The sequence below is a fragment of the Neophocaena asiaeorientalis genome, unplaced genomic scaffold (genome assembly GCF_003031525.2).
Source record: "Neophocaena asiaeorientalis asiaeorientalis breed wild unplaced genomic scaffold, Neophocaena_asiaeorientalis_V1.1 scaffold10, whole genome shotgun sequence".
NCBI lineage: Eukaryota > Metazoa > Chordata > Mammalia > Artiodactyla > Phocoenidae > Neophocaena > Neophocaena asiaeorientalis.
Genome location: NW_020172817.1, coordinates 4949378 through 4968806, shown reverse-complemented (window position 1 = coordinate 4968806; position 19429 = coordinate 4949378). Strand labels below are relative to the sequence as shown.

General features: G+C 40.1%; 1 protein-coding gene across 1 annotated transcript in view; it reads right to left on the bottom strand.

Annotated features, from left to right (window-relative positions):
- Positions 1–19429, bottom strand: part of DNAH5 (dynein axonemal heavy chain 5) — a 200419-nt gene that overhangs the window by 167072 nt on the left and 13918 nt on the right. Inside the window, exons 10-16 of the mRNA XM_024741734.1 lie at positions 16626–16733; positions 12794–12879; positions 11626–11947; positions 9976–10182; positions 6060–6231; positions 3649–3794; positions 110–275 (exon numbers count right to left, since the gene is read on the bottom strand). Coding sequence (XP_024597502.1) covers positions 110–275; positions 3649–3794; positions 6060–6231; positions 9976–10182; positions 11626–11947; positions 12794–12879; positions 16626–16733 — 1207 coding nt within the window. The remainder of the gene's footprint in view (positions 1–109; positions 276–3648; positions 3795–6059; positions 6232–9975; positions 10183–11625; positions 11948–12793; positions 12880–16625; positions 16734–19429) is intronic.

Sequence of the window (19429 nt, the reverse complement as noted above, 5' to 3'; positions counted from 1 at the left end):
TTGGGAGGGTCTTTTTAGAGTGTGAAATTCATTGCCATGTAGAAAATTAAATTTTAATTTTCATTAATGTCCTAGAAAAACAAGACCCTCCCATTACCCTCTGTCTTACCCGAAATTTCATTTTTTGAATCAGTACTATTCATATTGGATGCTTTCTCTCTGTCTTCCTTAGATGAAACTTCCACATCCAGCAATATATTTATTAGCTCATTGACTGCTTCCTCCACTAATGAGCTTTTAAAGTGTAGTATCTGAGCACCATTTACACAAAGGTCCTATTAAAAAAAAAATAAAAATTAGCACCGTGTCATATTTGTTTAACTAGCTCTTGAGGGCACATAGGTTCAGCCTCCAGATGAGATCTTGGTCCCCAACAATGCTTGGCCATGCCTCTCACACTAACCCAGGCCAGGCATCCTGTAAAGGAATGTGTTAAAGACAAGAGAACCAACTGGATCATAGATGGACCAAAATTACACTTACTTCTCCAGCAGTGGAGGAAATAACTCCAAAAGTCATGAACTGCCTCTCTTCCCATGAAGTTTCCTTCATTTCACATAAATCTGCTCTAGCCAGCCTTCCTTCTCTCTTCACCTTTGCCAACAGTCCATCATCAACCCCTAATTAATTTCAGATATCCCCCTGCCTCCAACTGGATTACGCATTTCTCAAGAATGAGATTTAACAAATATAAACGAATATACTGGAGCACTTTAATCAAGATAGACAGACAGAGAGATAGTCAGTGATTTACCACCTGGTTGGAAAACAAGCCCATAAAGCAATAGACTGTGAGTAGGTCATAGTCTCCAGCTCCTTCCCAAGTTCCACCATGATTCATCTCAAGATTCTCTAATGTGCTCATGGACCCTCCACTCCAAGCATTAACTTCATGGTTCATTTACCTCCTCATTACCCATGACATTCACCTCCATTCCACTGCTGTAGGGCATATGGCATTTTGATATCATTAAAACAGGAAGATTCTGATGTGTTCTGAAACTATTAAACTTCTTTACCATCAAATAAAGTATAAAATAACTCCCAGCTCAGAACTTCACTTAACTAATAATCACCATCCTTAGCCTACAGACAGTTATGAAAAAGATGCAGGTCAGAAGTTGGGTAAGGGAGGGAATAGAGTTAGCGCCGTCCAGCAACAAGTACAGTAACAAGTATAGACTCTGGCACCAAACTACCTGGATTCAAATCCTAGCTCTGTGTGATTCTGGAAAATCTCGGGCCTTGATTCCCACGTCTGTAAAATGCTGATTATGGTAGAACCTACCTCAGATTGTTGTGAGAATTCCAAAAGGCAATGTATGTAAAATGATAAGAAGAGTGCCTGCCACAAAGTAAGTACCCAAGAAGTGCTTGTTATTATTATCGATCAGCAAATCACATACAAACACAGGAGGACGTTTGTTTGCAAAGCTTGCTTACCTCATTCCATATAAACAATGAACTAACTCCCTGTTCTCTGAGAGATTGCTAACATTTTTTAAAGCCTTCATCTTAAATCCTCTGACTCTACACACCCTCCCCTAAGGACATGATTTCCCACGTGGATTATTCCTTTGCCAACAGCCTTTACTGCATCACCTGTTTCCACAGCCCTACCCAGGAGAAGCCCAACCCAAATGAACCAGGGCATCTACCCTCTCCACTTGCACACAGAGGTCATGGCAAGGCAGGTGTTGGTCCTGGAAATTCATGGTCCCCAAACTCAGGCAGGCCCCTAATGCTACCCAAGGATCATTCTACATGACTCCAGTCATATTTCTCTACCAGGCCCCATAACTGCTGTGTCCTCAAATTCTTGCGTCCTCAAATCCTTACACCATCCTCCCTCATCGTCCTCAGATAATAACCTTGATTTCTATAGCACAAAGCAAATGGAGGCCACAACATGGCCCTGACCCCATGCCCTTATCCAGAAGACAAATCAGCCTCCATCATTAACCCCTTTTCCTCCTTTGTCAGTGAATGCAACGTTTGTTCTTCTATTTAAGAATACATAGGGGGAGGACCTTGAAGATGGCGGAAGAGTAAGACGCGGAGATCGCCTAAAAAAAAAAAAAAAAAAAAAAAAAAAAAAAAAAAAAAAGAATACATAGGGACTTCCCTGGTGGTGCAGTGGTTAAGAATCCACCTGCCAATGCAGGGGACACGGATTCAAGCCCCGGTCCAGGAAGATCCCACATGCCGCGGAGCAACTAAGCCCGTGCGACACAACTGCTGAGCCTGAGCTCTAGAGCCCGCAAGCCACAACTACTGAGCCCACGCACCTAGAGCCCGTGCTCCACAAGAGAAGCTACCGTAATGAGAAGTCCGCGCACTGCAAAGAAGAGTAGCTCCCACTGGCCGCAACTAGAGAAAGCCCACGCACAGCAATGAAGACCCAATGCAGCCAAAAATTAATTAATTTTTAAAAAAGAATACATAATCACACAATCTAAGTCACACTTTGCTGCTTCGCCAGAGACTATGCTTACCAACCATTCCCTTTTTCCTTCTCTACTTGATTTTCCCCCTCAGCATATGAACATACGCAATGAACTTCAACTCAACATCTTTCTACCATAAGAAGCTCCTGCCTCGGGGCCTTTTCACTTGCTGTTCCCTCTGCCTGGAATGTTTTTCCCCAAAGATATTCACATGGCTTGCTCCCTCACTTCCTATGTTCAGATGTAATCACATAAGTCATCCCTGACCATCAACATAAAATCACAACTCTGTCAGGTACTCCTTTCCTCCACCATCCTCTTAATTTTTCTCCATGGAACTTATCATCACCTGGCATGTTGTTTGTTTATTGGCTTTTTTTGTTTGCTTGTTTTTCTATATCTTCCACTTGAAAGTGGGCATCACAATGGCAAGGATTGCATCAGTTTTGTTCACTGTTTTATTCCCAAATAGTGGTTCGCATAGGAGCTCCACAAAAATTGTTGAAGGACTAAATGAATTACAAGAAGTAAACATATTCGAGAGAAAGCATTCTTTTATATTGGTAATCATTCACTTTGGTAATCAAAATGCAAATTAAAATTTGAGAAATAATGGATTAAAGAAAGTTAACTAGACACTCCCAGGAGCCCTTCTGAAGGTCTTTATTCTAAAACGTTAATGTGAAGAGAATCTGAATGGGGAAAGGAATGTACAGTCTTTACCCCAAGCAGAATGAACACAGACCCCGCCTTTTCCAGCTTCCCCAGCAATGGCTCCAGAACCGTGTGCCACAGAACACCAGTTTGGGAAATGCTGCTCTACAGAAACGTTTAAAGAAGAAATTCTACCCAGAAACTGTTTAAAACAATTATTTTATTAATTAACCCTAGCTTATTAGAAGCTCTTCAGCAAAATAGCTCTATTCTTCACAAACTATAGGAAATGAGAAATGTGCTCCATGACAATTTCCCGCCTACTGATCTGAAAAGAGATGATTTGTTCTTCATGTCTACGTGACCCCTCAGGTACATTCCTCTTCATTTTCAAATTATTGTCTGAAGGCTCCTCTTTTGAATCACATCTATCACAGACCAGTCATGCATAGAGAAAACAAATTTAATTTATGCTCCCAAAAATGCCCTTTATAGAAAAATGAATCACAAAACAAAATTTAAATAAAAACATCAGTCTTCTAATAACCTTTGTCATTTGGAGAAACTCTTCACAGGTAAGTGGCTCCTCCCTGGGGAGTTGACAAAGAGGCGTGCTACTCATTTCTTCCAGGATGGCATCGATGCGGAACTCGATCAAATCATTGACCCTGTCAATCAGCAACTCCAGGGCCTCTTTGGAAAAAAATAAAAGAGATTAAGCATTTTGTTTAAAAAAAAAAAAAAAAAAAAAAAACATGATTAAATTTCAGTAGCAAAATCAGGATTAAAGTTGCTCCATAGAGCTGTTTCATACTTGGTTTTCTCACACTGTTCTTTCTTTATTTTTTTTTTTTTAATTTTACTTATTTACTTATTTTTGGCTGTGTTGGGTCTTCGTTGCTGCGCGCGGGCTTTCTCTAGTTGCGGTGAGCGGGGGCTACTCTTTGTTGTGGTACACAGGCTTCTCATTGCGGTGGCTTCTCTTGTTGTGGAGCACGGGCTCTAGGCGCGTGAGCTTCAGCAGTTGCGGCACGTGGGGTTAGTAGTTGTGGCTCGCAGGCTCTAGAGCGCAGGCTCGGTAGTTGTGGCTCATGGGCTTAGTTGCTCCACAGCATGTGGGATCTTCCCGGAGCAGGGCTTGATCCCGTGTCCCCTGCATTGGCAGATGGACTCTCAACCACTGCGCCACCAGGGAAGTCCCAACACACTGTTCTTTTTTAAACCAGTTTCCCAGCTTTCTCAGCCTGCCTTACTCTGACTCAAACTTGAAGTCAGCTCAAACGCATCTCCCCCAGGAGGCTTTCTGTGAATCTGCCCATATTCGCATGGCCCCCTCCTCCTGTGCCGGCATCGAACCCTGAGCATTCCTCCATCTCAGAGGATCTTCTCCATTCTTATAATGCTATGGTTCATGCATTTTATATTATTCAACCCTCAAATTGTAATGAGCCTAAAACACATCTCATGCATATCCAAAGACCCCTTCACAATTTATCTTTGAATCTAGTCCCCAAATCTACAAAGCAAAACAAAGAGGGTAAGAGGGTTCAACCATAAATTCCTCACTCCTCTACCCCACCCAGCCCAGTACCTATAAATATTCTTGAGTATAGTGCATGTGGGAAAGTAAGCAGGTGGACCCTTCTGAGCTCTCAGTTACTTGGAAGGTACAGTGAAAACATACTAATAAGACAAGCTCTTTAAAACTTAGGCTATAAATAGACTAGGTACTATTTCAGCAGCCACAAATACGAGAGGAAGAGAGAGAGAATAAGTTATCACGAGGGGTATGTAGAAGGGAGGCTCAGGAAGGAGTGACCCAGAAATGAGGTGATGGGATCAAAGGGTAGGAAAGGGGTTACGGAGAAAAAGAAATGTTAAGAGATTAACTATATAAAACGATTGCAATGATGAATCCATATGTGTCTGGCTGTCTAGTACAAACCCAACTCAGAGTAATACAAAAGCATAAGAAAGAGCCTGATTTTCAAGCCCTTTGCAGTCAGCATGGGGAGAAAGATAGAACCATTAGAAGAAATCAAAATACAGATTCTTTAGTCCCAATGTGAAACAGAAGTCACAGGAAAAAGTGGTCCTGTGTGGTAGAATAGTCTGAGTGGGCTTCTTGGGAGTGGGACGTACTCTGGGGTATAAAACATGGGGAGAATTAGGGCATGGAGAGCAGGTGAGGACACTGTGTAGGAGAGAATGATGATTTCTAAGTCTTCCTAGAACAATCCCTCTATCACCATGTTCCAACCTGTGTTCCACTGTCCACCACAGAGGGTCTACAAGGTGTTAACGTGCTTTCCTGGTTAAGCAGCCAAGGAATTCTGGGAAATGCCACCTACAGGAGCCCACTTTTGGAGACCACTAAATATTGGCATATCAAGGGCTCTGAAAAGTCCTCCAGAAGAGAAATCTGCCTGACTTTGATTAACCTGGATTTCCCAGACTTATCTGAGCCTAGACTTCTTTGCAGCATACTTGTACACATTCTGGGAAACTGTATTTAATGGAATACACCACGTTACATATATTTTAAAGTATATTATATCCCTCATTAGGAAAAAATGTTTGCTTAAACTTTTCCCATATATCCTGCTGTTCAGCAGTCTGCTGTGTCCAAATCACATCTTTCAAATCGGGGTCTCAGAATACACCAACCTATTAATATAAAAAGCTGAATGACTCAAGTTCCTTTAATGTCTAATGGCCAACAGTAAGTATAATTTTAAAATGTAGTTAGCCTCGGGGGATAAAATTAAATACTGAATATATATAGTTTCCAGGAAATTAATGACTTCATATACTTGGTAAAAATTCCTTAGAGAACAGCTTAAGAATATCACTCCTTGTTTCATTATTTATATCACAACATCTATAAGAAATTATACAATAGACCTTAAAAACTCAGCCTTTTGAATTGAAAAATAATAACCATTTAAACAGACTTACTGATCTTTGCAAAAGCATCTTTCAAGTACATCTTAATGTTCAGTGATGTCCAGGTCAGTGCAGCCAGGCCAGGCTGCAGAGCTTCATCCACCTTTGCCAAATGAGGGACCATCAGTTGCTCTATAATGGGAGGCATTTTTGACTTCACTCTCTGATATTCAGCCAGCATCATCTGCAGGGAAATAGGGGTGAAGTAACCAAATAATATCTCACTTTGAATATCTATTAATAGTTCATTTTTATCCAAAATGATTACTTTTATTTAGGATCCAGTTGCAGGGCTCCAATAGCAGCCTGGCAAGTAAAACAGCCAAAACATAATAAGAATAGAACAGGCAAGAAATCTCTCCATAGATACAAATTCCTAATCTAATAAATACGACTGAGGAGGAGAGAAAAAGAACTTAAGAGCAAGTTAAAGGACAAGAATGTTGTCTGCTTTGTTCAATGTGCCTGAAACAGTGCCTGGCACATAGAAGATGATCAATCAATATTTCTCTGATTAACTAACTAGCTGTTATTAGAACAAGCATTTGTGATCAGAAACTCATGGTCCTCCATTGAAATTTACCTGCTGTATAATGTTAAACTGTGTCAGTATTTTGTTCACATGTTACCATATTTAAATAAGACTGATAGTACTTCCAGCCTACCTTTTATGGCAATGTTAATATTAATAATAATTAATTATAAGAAAGCAACTTTAATGTACTTCTTAAATACAATTGTTTTTAAGCTCATCTTTGTAATGTGTGTGTGGGTACTACTTTGTCATTAGGTCACTGTTTCCCAAGGTGTTTACGCTGAAATGCAAGCCACAAGAGATTCTGTAAGAAAAATGGTCCCTGGGTGGATAAGTTTGGAAAACACTGTACACAATGTCTCCCTTCTTTGACAGTCACAATTAATAGTAATGATTCTGAGAAAATTGCAAGAAGGAAGTAAGAAGCCCAACAGTCTTTGTGAATTGTGTTAAACTCAACATTTCCCATTGGACTACGTAATCTTTTCTTCATTTAATACTTTTCCACAATTTCTGTAATGTCCTTTCAATTTCCATGAAACACCTAAAGTTGATGGTTCTATTAGCAGCTACTTATATATCTCCTGAACCGTTTATCCACTGCTTACCTTTTTTTCAATGTTCATCACTTATTCTATTTGGGAAGCAATTCTTAAATCAGCCTCCAGCAGGCCTTTTACTTCCTACCTTAATCCTTTAATCTAGGAGGTATTATTCACCCATTTTATAAATGAAAAACTGAGGCTTAGAAGGGTAAAGTAATTGGCCCAAAGATAACGCTTTCAATCCAGATTGACTTCAGAATCTGTATTCTTAACTATTAGTCTATGCTGGCTCATCTCTTTCTAGTTTGAACTGCCTTCCAAGGAATAGATGAAGAAAACAAACTCTCAGCTACTTCAGCATGTCTGTAGAAGCCTGAAAACTGTTAAATATGCAGCACAATGACTCAGCAACACCTGAGATAGTCCCCAAAACATGTCACTAGATCTGCTCTTACCAGGTACTTGCAGTGAGTGGGAACCTTTAACGCTTTCAACCTCAAGATACAATAAATGTCACCCAGATGATAATTCACTTGCTAGAATTGTCGTTTACAGCTGTGGTGGTTTTAAAACATTCTTTGACCGTCCTCCCTTAATGGGGTGGGGTCTATGTCCCCTCTCCTTGAATCTGGGTGGGCTTATGAAGCCCAACAGAAGACAACAGAAATGATGCTATGAGACATCTGAGGCTGTCCAAAAGTCCATGTGGCTTCCTCCCTGCTTACCGTAACACCCACCGTTGGAAACCTGAATTACATTATAAGAAATTCTACTACCCTGAGGCCTCCATCCCGGAATGCTCACATTGATTCTCCAGTCCTTAGCCCCAGCTAAGCGAAACTTCCAGCCATTCCCGCCAAAGAACCAGAGAATGAGTCCTTCTTGGACCTTCCAGATCAAACATCTGCCAACTGAACTAAGTAATCTTAGTCAATGCCACATGGAACAGAAGGATCACCTAGCCAAGCCTTGCTTAAATTCTTTATTCACAGAATCATGAGGTATAATGAAATGGTTGCTTTAAGCCACTATATTTTGGGATTGTTTGCTACATGCAACAGATAACTGAAACAGCAATTCTGTGGACAAAATTATCATTAGTAATTTTATATTCTGATCAACAGTGTTTCTTAATAAAACTACTTTCTTTTTCCTTTTTTGTTTATTTTTTATTGAAGTATATTTAATTTACAATGTTGTATTAGTTTCAAATGTACAGCAAAGTGATTCAGTTATACACATACACATATATATATATATTCTTTTTCAGATTCTTTTCCATTATAGGTTATTACAAAATATTGAGTATAGTTCCCTGTGCTCTAGAGTGGGTCCCTGTTGTTTACCTATTTTATATATAGTAAAACTAACTGTTTCTTTGCAAATATGTAGATTGACTTAGTTATTTTTCTAACATCCAAGAAAAATCTAAAAGGGAATTCCAACATTCTGACTAGTATCTGATGAGCTTACATTTGAGGAATGTCTGTCCATTGCCAATATTAACTTTTTAATATAACATGAAAGAGTGGGAAAACAGTAGACTACAAGTTTGGGTTCTTGTCCTACCTCTGCAACTTACTAGCTATGAGACCTTGGCTACGTCACTTAATTTCTCTAAGCCACGGTTTTGTCATCTCTAAAATAATGGAATAGTACTCTATTGCAATTACCTAACATGGCTGTCGAAAATACTAAATGAAATAATGAATATGAAAACGGTTTGAAATGTAAAGCATTATGCAAATGTGTGGCCTTATAGGGCTTGTCCTATGATATTGGCCACTATAAAGTTGTAACAATGGTTTCCATGTTGTCAAATGTTGTGGCAGCACCTCTGACCTCATCTTGAGCATCCTCTGGGCAGCATTTGTCACTGGTGACCATTCCCTCCATCATGAGGTTTTTCTTACCCTTGGCTTCCTTGACACTTGGTTTCTACCTGCCTCAAAGGCCAATCCTTAATTTTACCAGCATATTTGTCCTCTTCTATCAGACCTGTTAATATTGGAACAACTCAGGGTTTAACGTAGGCCCTCTACTCTTCTTTATATTCTCCTCCTTGGAAATCTCATACAGGACAATGACTTTAAATAGCAACTGTATTCTAATAACTCTCAAAAATACGCCTTCAACTTTGACTTCTCCACTCAACTCCAGACTTACATATCTATCTGCTTGGATAACACCTCTACTTGGATCTCTAAAACTCATCTTATACTTAAGATGGGAGCTATTGATTCCTTTCTGCCCCCCAAAACAAGCTAGTTCCAGTCTTTGCCATCTCCACGAGTGGAACTTCCATTTGGGGCCACTGTATGTTACTGAACATGTGTGCAGAATACAAGCAATGTAACGACTGAATAATTCCATTGAGTTGCTCACACCAAAAACAAAGGGATCATCCTTGAGTTCTCTCATAACCTGCCTGTTGACATCATTCTCTAGTTCACTGATCTACTAGTCTGCTGCATCCTAGTTCAAGCTGCCATCATCTCCATCCTGAACCGGTGCAACAGCTCTCAAACTAGCCTCACACTGACCCTTTTTGTCCCCTTAGAATCTATTCCTCACCCAGCAGAAAGAATGATTTTTATTGTAAAAGACATCATGCCTTTTTCTCCTGCTCAGATTCCTCTAATGGCTTCCTGGTGCACTCAAACGTGTAACCTTGGTTTACAAGCTCTATGATGACCTGGCCCTCGCCAACTCTACATTCTAGCCTCAGTCACTCCACTACAGTCGTCCTGGACACTTTCTGCTTCTCAACAGTGACACACCACCAGAGTTTTTTTTTAATGCACACTGGGGCTAGCCAAGAAGGGAAAAAAAAATAAAAGTACTATACCTTCATGTTACTGAAGTTCTTTTTGTATATGTCTCGTTTCCGGAAAAGGGAAGCTGCAAATGGTGAAACTTCCAGACCCATCTGTGACATGCACTCTGTTTCTCTAAATAAGATTAATATCTGAGGATCAAAGTTTACAAACAATTCCCCTGTGCCGGGAGCCTTCACCAATAAAGAAGCCTCAAGTCCTACATGAATTTCTTCAGTCTGTGAGAAGAGATCAACATTGTTACTATTAGAGAGTTCAATGCAGACACAGGGTATCTAGCTTGGCCATTTCTGGGAATGAAGGTCATTACATCTTCTTCCATGGATTTGAGCTTCTCAAACTAAAGACAATGGGGTCTCTCACTCTTCTCCTAACTTCACTCTCAGGAAAGAGTTTTCAAGTTCTTGGTGGTGATGTATAGTCAATTCAACAAAATGCTTGTGTCATGAATCTCTCACACCTGATAAGTGGATACTGCAATAAAGGTGACTTCTCAAAAGCCACTTCACTCCCTGATACCTTCATGTCTACTCAGTTATTTTTCCTAATAAAAGTTTCATGAGGCCTACCCTGGTGGCGCAGTGGTTGAGAGTCAAAGCGCCGATGCGGGGGACACGGGTTCGTGCCCCGGTCCGGGAGGGTCCCACGTGCCGCGGAGCGGCTGGGCCCGTGAGCCACGGCCGCTGGGCCTGCGCGTCTGGATTTTAAAAAAAAAAAAGTTTCATGAAACCTACCAAGCTCAGTCTTCAGTTATCTAGAAAAGCAAGGTAAAACACTACAGAGACATCTCTGTTGTTGATTCAGACACCAAAATTTGAACTAGGAAAATGAGATACCATTTTAGAGGCCTTGTTAGGCTGAATTTTATCCTCCAAAATACTTCCTGTCAATCTACAAAGAAATACAAGTGTTGGTAGGGTATGAAATATAATTTGATTAACCTAGTACGGCCAAATAAAATTTAAAACTTTGTTTAACAGGCATACTAGTGTTCACGGACACAATGGAGAAAGTAAAAGAAAGAGAAATCCTAATCAACCAGGTACAGGATCCCATAAACAGGATCTTCTTCCTTAGGAGTTTATAAATTAAATAAAAATGAGTTTCTGGGGCTTCCCTGGTGGCGCAGTGCTTAAGAATCCGCCTGCCAATGCAGGGGACACGGGTTTGAGCCCTGGTCCGGGAAGATCCCACATGTCAAGGAGCAATTAAGCCCGTGTGCCACAACTACTGAGCCTGCGCTCTAGAGCCCACGAGCCACAACTACTGAAGCCCACGCGCCTAGAGCCTGTGCTCCGCAATAAGAGAAGCCACCGCAATGAGAAGCCCGCGCACCAAGTCGAAGAGTAGGCCCCGGCTCACCGCAACCATAGAAAGCCCACGTGCAGCAACGAAGACCCAACGCAGCCAATAAGTAAATAACTAATTTATTTTTTTAAAAATGAGTTTCTGTTACCTGGCTTACGATCTTTTTTCCAAAATTAATTATTGTTTTTCTTCAGGGACATATTACACTCTTTGACTGATTACTTAGAGTCAACCAACCCTGTCTTATAAAATACCCACAAACTCAACTTTCTATGGGAATAAAACTGCCCAATGCTAGCAGTTTATAAATTCTTATGGAGTCGTCTTTGAAGAGCATACATGCAGAGACTCACTTGCTGAAGCCATGCCCTGTGGTAGAGAACTTCAAACGCCAGGAGGACCTTGGCCACCCTGTTGTAACTGCGAATCACAGGCTTGGCTTCTGCCGTCTGGAGCACAGACGGGTGCTGCTGGAAAAGCTGCATTGGTTGCTGAATCCGGTGGAAGAGCTGTCGGGCCCACAGAATCTTCCCAGCAATGGGAGGCTGGTCTCGAGCCAAAGGAGGATCGTCTTTCTGCTTCATATACAGCTTCGAGATCATATCAATGTCAGCCCCATAGTTTTCAAGGATACGCCGGTATTTGTCATTAATTCCGAGATTACGTATATCCAATCTGATTTTTTTTTTTAAAGTGAAAGGCTTGAATTAATGGGATGATATTGAGAAATCTTATTTATTAAGACTTATTGTAAAAACATATGCTGATGGAAGAGAATGAAATATTTGTGTTAGCATATTAAAAAATCAAAATGGAATCAGTCAATCATATCACAATAGAGAGGTTATAGCTTTTTGGTTTGTTTCTTTTTTTTTTTTTTTTGGCTTATGGGATCTTAGTTCCCCAACCAGGGAGTGAACCCGGGACCTTGGCAATGAGAGTGCAAAGTCCTAACCACTGGACCACCAGGGAATTCCCTAGAGTGTTTTTTGGGTTTTTTTTTTAAATAGTATCAATCCTTAAAACCTAGTCAAAACTTTTGGTTAGAGTTTCTTCAAATTACTTAAACACTGGGCTTCCCTGGTGGCGCAGTGGTTGAGAGTCTGCCTGCCAATGCAGGGGACACGGGTTCGTGCCCTGGTCCGGGAAGATCCCACATGCTGCCGAGCGGCTGGGCCCGTGAGCCATGGCCGCTGAGCCTGCGCATCCAGAGCCTGTGCTCCGCAACAGGAGAGGCCACAACAGTGACAGGCCCGCGTACTGCAAAAAAAAAAATTACTTAAACATTAAGTGATATTATGATAGGCAGTCACAAGGTACTTCAAAGCTGAGAGGAAATAAAACAAATTCTTAATCCTCTGAAGAACTTTAAAACTGTGGCCTTGTTACTCAGATTGTCAAGAGAGGGTTTCCTTCCCACTAGAATATGAAATAATAATAGCAATAATAACGTAAGCTAAACCATGTTCATATTATCCCAATTTAGAAAATAGAACTTAGAAAAGTCTTTCAAATTTTTACCTTTCAAATTTCTTTAACATACTTAGAGCTTGATTTGTGTTTTTAATCTTTTCAAACGTAACATCCATGAACTTCTGCAACTCATTCTAAAACAGAATAAAGTCTGATTATGAACAGTGAATTAGCATTGCAAAAAATTCTACTTAGCAACAAGATAAAAGAGCTCCCCATCTCTGCAAACACATACAACATAGGACAAAGTATAACAGAAAAGATAATACTCATCTAAGCTTAAAGAAAGATAAATGTCCAGAAGCCAGAACAAAGAGGGACGTGAAGGCCAGAGCAGTCATAGGGTTTGGTGCCATGGCAGGCCCCAGGGATACTGGACCAGATATTTCTTCCACAAACATCACATCTTAGGATCAAGAAATCTTCTTGCACTGAAGAACTGTACAGTTAGCCTATCTAAATAAACACTCAAATTTTTTCACGACATAAAAATATCCGAGTATAAACTATACAGAACTTGAGACACAGTAAATCTTTACCAAGCCCTAACGCTTGGACCTGGTTTTCCTTGCTTTTCTAACTTATGGCTTCACAAAGGCCTACACTGAGCTCTTCACGAACACCTAAGACCTCAATTTAGTCTCTTCTCTCTGAGCCTTAGGTCCATTCTTTCAGGCTTTTGGAGTCTGGTGTGGAATCTTCTAGTCCTCTTAGCTCTGGGCTCTCAGGCCCTACTCAGTTTTTCCTAAGGCGGCTTGCCACCTCAAACGCTGGTCCTTTACTAAACAGTGCCTCACTTTGCCCACTGGAGACAATATCCTTCTAGACTTCCAATGGCCCGCCTGGTTCTAACGCGCTGCATCTCTTTGATATTAGTATAAGCATGAGCCCGAAATCTGGAAAGGATCCCAGGTCCTGATGCCCTTGACAGCAGATCCCTGGACACAACCCTGATCCAAATCACTCATGGACAGTATATCTCGCGCTCCCACACACACACACCCTCCAGTCTCACATCTTGGAGATGCCACAGTTACTGGTTTTCTCCATTCCGTCTCCAAGACTCATCACCCCCGCTCACTACATCCAGAGTCATGGGAAGGTCAGTATATACCCCCCAGTTTTACAGAAACAAAGGCTGAATTCATGACAGTGCGTGAATTATTTAAAGGAGAGAGTGTAAAAAGGTTAGTTAAGAGAAAGTGGATGGAGAAAGGGAAAAAGAAGTCAGAGGAAAACTGGTCAGCAAACCGAGGAGAGAAGTGGACCATTTTTGAGATGGAAGACAAGATGAATAAAAGTGTTGAATTAAAAAAAAAATTCAAGAAGAATAGGAATTAGTATCTATAACTAGTGCTTAAAAACCAGACTTTAAAACATTTATAAAATTATATTCTCAGTATGATAAAATGTGGCACAGTCTTGAAATGCTCTTCCCATTACTCTCGTTTCCGCTCCATTTACTTGGAAAACATCAATCATGTTCTCACACCAAGCATGGCCTCCTCTGTGGAGCCTTTCCTAATCCCAGTCAAGCAACAGTACGGAACTGTTTTTCTCCTAGGTTCACACCCTACCTTATGGGTTGTAGCAGTTCTCAGAGTCTATGTAATGTTTTGCAGGTCTGTTCTCCGTACAAGTTTCTTTAGAACTTCTTTGGAATATGTCAACTTATCTTTGGATCCTTACTTCCCAGTACAATATCAGAATATTATACTTTTATAATTAGCCATTTTAGCCGCTCTTTGCCCTTTTTTAATAATATATTCATTACTCTGTTCTATAACATATATGTACTTATATTTCAATCATATCACATGTCTGATGTGATTTCTGAGGGCAAATCAACTTGATTTATTTCTGTATCCATAAGCTACAGCATAGAAGTCTAATACATAAATAATGTACAGTAAATGCATGTTTAATTGCAATAAATCTAGTTCCTATTTTTTTGTTACCTTATCAGTAATTATCTTTCTTTTCCATTTTTTTCTTAAAACAAACATTTTATTGGGTCATTTCGTTTATGTTCCATTGAAAGTAAAACCTGTGCTTTTTTTCAGAGCTGATGCCCCTGATATATGTGGGACTGGGATGTGATTTTTTAAGGTTATACTCCATTTATAGTTATTATAAAATATTGGCTATATTCCCCATGTTGAATAATATATCCTTGGAGCTTATTTTATACCTAATAGTTTATACCTCTTAATCCCCTACCCCTATATTACCCCTCCCCTCTTCCCTCTCCCCACTGGTAACCACTGATTTGTTCTCTATTTCTCTGAGTCTGCTTCTCTTTTGTTATATTCACTAATTTGTTGTATTTTTTTGGATTCCATATATGTGATATCACACAGTATTTGTCTTTCTCTGCTTGACTTATTTCACTTAGCAGTCTACTCCTTATTATTTCGCAACTCATACACTAATCCAGCAAACATTCTTTGCTCTCCAGTAGCATAAGGTCCTATCCCCTAGGCCTTGGAGACATAAATAGGAATGAACACAATTCCTGCCCTCAAGGTGTTCACCATCTACCTATATCCCACATACAAACTACTGAAGTACCATGTGATCAGAAACTGCTAGGACACACAAATGAAGATTTGACAAATAAACACTGACCGTGGAGCACCGACTCAGGATCTGCCACCGCCCATCAACAAGAGATCAAGATCCACACTCCTTACATCTGAATCAGCCCCCAAAAGAGATCAGTGCTTAAATTACTACCGGCACTCTATCTTCCCATCACCTGAAATGTGTCTTACAGCATAATGGTTTAAAACTTGAATCCTAGAGCCATCGGTCTCCTCCTCTCCAAAAAGAGGGTAATGAGAGCACCCACTTTATCAGACTATTGCGAGCATTAAATGAATCACCATCCATAAAGTGCTTAGAACAGACCTGACACATAGAATTAGCTAGTTTTATTATGAGTCCTACGCTGCAATCATCCCTCCAGAAACGCTTTGGAGCTCTTTTTCCCTTGAAGTATATACATTTATTTCAAACCAAAAATTCTGGAAAAGAAGAAACAGAATGATCCTTTTCCTTTAATAATCAGAAAGGTGCACACTTTAGATCTCACTGGGATGGAAAGAAGTCTGCATGTTGATTATAGTGGACACCTGTTAGGTTGTCTCCCAATCTTACCCTCCCTGGTTCTCCTCAGCTGATAATAAACACTCCCAACCACGCAAGTGGACCTCATCCCCTCTGCTTTTACCATATGACCCCACAGTTAACAGGTCCAGGACAAGGCACCACATTAGAATTGGCTAACCCAACCTTTTCCTTAGGAACTTGGAGATGAGGCTGGTTCCGTGATATGTTCTCAGAAGCCGCTGACGGCCACACGCTGCTCCTGTGGGCTGGTCCGGGGGTGGGAGGAGGGACAAGAGAAGGAAGAAAGAATGGGGCTTCGAGACCAAGAGGGGTCCAGGTGCTGAGCCGGTCCTGGTACCACTGTTTCAAGGCCAGCTGTAACCCTGCCTTTGAGATCTGCCAGGCATTGCTGATCATTTATTTGCTTAAGCTACCTCTGGTCACAATCATTGCTAAAGTAACAAACAAACAGAAACAAATTTCTATATTCTAATAATGCTGTTTCAATGGAAGATAAAAGTTAATTTCCTAAGATCTAAGATGGAACACATGCAGAAGTCTGTGATCACAGATCATTACCCAAAGCTATATTTATGACCATGAAAAAGAGCCTTCAGTCATTAATCTGAAATCACAAAATGCAGGCCAAGCTTGCTATCGGTCACCTCCATGATGAAGACCCTTCTGAATGGGTAATGATAACCAGCATTACACAGAACGGAAAAAATAAACACCAGACTGTCAACAGCAGTTTCATTATCCAACCTACGTGAAGGTCATTAGTCTGCTTGCAAAACTCTTCATAATCCTGCTCAAAATCCATTTTCCGCTGGTCTAAGAAATTATATTCCTTTTCTTTTATGGTAGCGACAATACCCTGAAATGTTATGAAAGAAATAAGACAATATTTCAATATTCTTGCATTAATTAGGTAAATATGACCTTTAAATATAGAACCTGTGCAATCATTCCCCAAAAATCAACTTAAGAGGAGCCTTATTTCTTTAATTATTCTCATTGCTTCATGTATATTACAGGTAGTATAATATTGCCGAATGCATTCAAATATATAATTTTGAAAGCATTTTCATGAGACTTTATGTATTTCTGAAGGAAAATATCAAATAAAAACCTCACCTGAAAAGTAGGAAAGATGTTCTGTCTAAAAATTTCTTACAAATTACATCGGAAGTAATGAAAAAGAAAAAGAAGCCCAGGGAACTTCCCTAGTGGCCCAGTGGTAAAGAATCCACCTTGCAATGCAGCGGACGCACGTTCAATCCCTGGTGGGGAACCAAGATCCCACATGTCGCGACGCAACTAAGCCCTCATGCCACAACTACTGAGCTCACGTGCCTCAGCTAGAGAGCTTGCATGCCGCAACTACAGAGCCCATGCACCCTGGAGCCTGCACGCCACAACTAGAGAAAGAGAAAACCCACACACAACAACTAGAGAGAAGCCCGTGCGCCTCAAGGGAAGAGCAAGGGAAGATCCCACATGCCTCAACGAAGATCCCACGTGCTGCAACTAAGACCTGACGCAGCCAAAAGAAAGGAAGGGAGGGAGGGAGGGAAGTAGGGAGGGAGGGAGGAAGGAAGCAGGCAAGCCCAAAGTAGAATTTACTAAAATATTTTTCATTGAAAAGTTTGTCTTCTCAGAAAATAAATAAGACTTTAACAGAATACAAACAACTTAGGAAGAACACAGTTATAACATCTGCAGATGAAAAACTATCCTCCAAGCCTCAAATGTCCTAAATAAAATATCAAACCATAATCTACTATTTAAAGAATCTCTAGAATTAATTGCTTCCTCCAAAGCTGCAGTCTGTGACTGTAACAGTGCAAATTAGGAAACTCATCTTCTTGAAAATACTATTATCCAAAGTTCTGTTTGCTCTGAATAATGAGCCCTAATGCTCTGTGATCATTCTTAACCAGGTACTAAGCCGTTCTCAAACTCGGTACCCACACTGTTGATACAGGCCTATAATCTTTATGAAGAATGTTGGGCCAGCTTCCACAAACGCTTCTTCAAAGATATTTCCATTTAAACATCACCTCAAGTGTCTCAATAGACAAGAGTGTGTAAGCTGCATAACTTCTTGAATCAAGTTTACAAGTTAAAACAACCTACTCTTTCATGCCGTATAACTACAAAATTAGGTCTATTCAGAAATTGTGTATATATAATGCTATAATGCTACCCATCATGTTATAGGAAATGTGTAAAAGAAGTATGGAAAAGCTACATTCCTACATTTTAAAGTTATATTTTAAAAGATTTGTGGCCCTTAGAAAATTCTGCTTTGTGATTGGATTTAATGGTCACTTAAGAGTATTAAGTAAATAAGCTGATTAATCATGACCTTTAAACCAACTAATCAAACTCAATCTACTAAATCATTTACTTGACAGATATTTATTGCACACCTATTATATGCCAGCAAACTTGGAAGATACAGAAATGAACAGAACAAAGAAACATCCCTGCCCTCGGGAATTTACATCCTCGGTTGGGGAGAGAGGGTGGGAATCTATGTAAGTCACAAATAAATGAACAGGATAATGGCAGACAGTGAAAAAATAAGTAATATAGAGTGACTGAGGTGAAACAGAGCTCAAGGAAAACTTAATTGAGAGGGTCATTTAAATCAAGATCTAGAGGCCAAGGAGAAAATAACCATGTGATGATTCAGAGGCAGAACTTTCCAGAAAAAAGGCTCTGCAAGCCCTAAGGTGGGCTGAAGTGACCTGTCCTGTGTCTGGAGTACTTTGAATGAGGAGAAGAGAAGCAGGTGAGGAGGCCAGAGGGGTGGACAGGGCCCTGAATCCACACAAGAACCCTGAGTTTCATTTCCATGTCCGCACTTTGAGCTTCTCACATTGGTTCTAATACACGAAAATCTCACCTTACACTTTCATGGACCATCTACATTTTACCTCACTACCTCCTGGTACATCCATTTTAATCAGTATTTCACTTTAGATTTTGAAAGCAATTTTTCTCCCCAGTATTTTTATCAGGTTGGAAGAGTCTTTATCTGCATTTAGATGTACAGTTCAACTTCTCCTTCAAAGATAAACTTTTAAATATGCTCCAAAGTTATTTTTTTCATTAAGAATAAAAATTAACTAGATTCCAAACTGAAAAATAAATGGACATATTCCATCTTTGTCTTGCAAAACTGTCAGTTTCAGAGAATAGATTATCCACCTTGCAGATTACATACAGCTCACCTAAAATATTTCCCACTATATATAGAGGGTGGGAATCTATGTAAGTCACAAATAAATGAACAGGATAATGGCAGGCAGTGATAAAATAAGTAACATAGAGTGACTGAGGTGAAACAGCTCAAGGAAAACTTAATTGAGAGGGTCATTTAAATCAAGATCTAGAGGCCAAGGAGAAAATAACCATGTGATGATTCAGAGGCAGAACTTTCTGTATATATATAGAAAAGGTTTTTTCTTTTTCTCTCCCCAAATCTGATATACTCAGGAAATGAAAAGATTTCTTATATCGACCTAAACTTTTAGAGTAGAAAAATCAATGAGTGACAGTAAA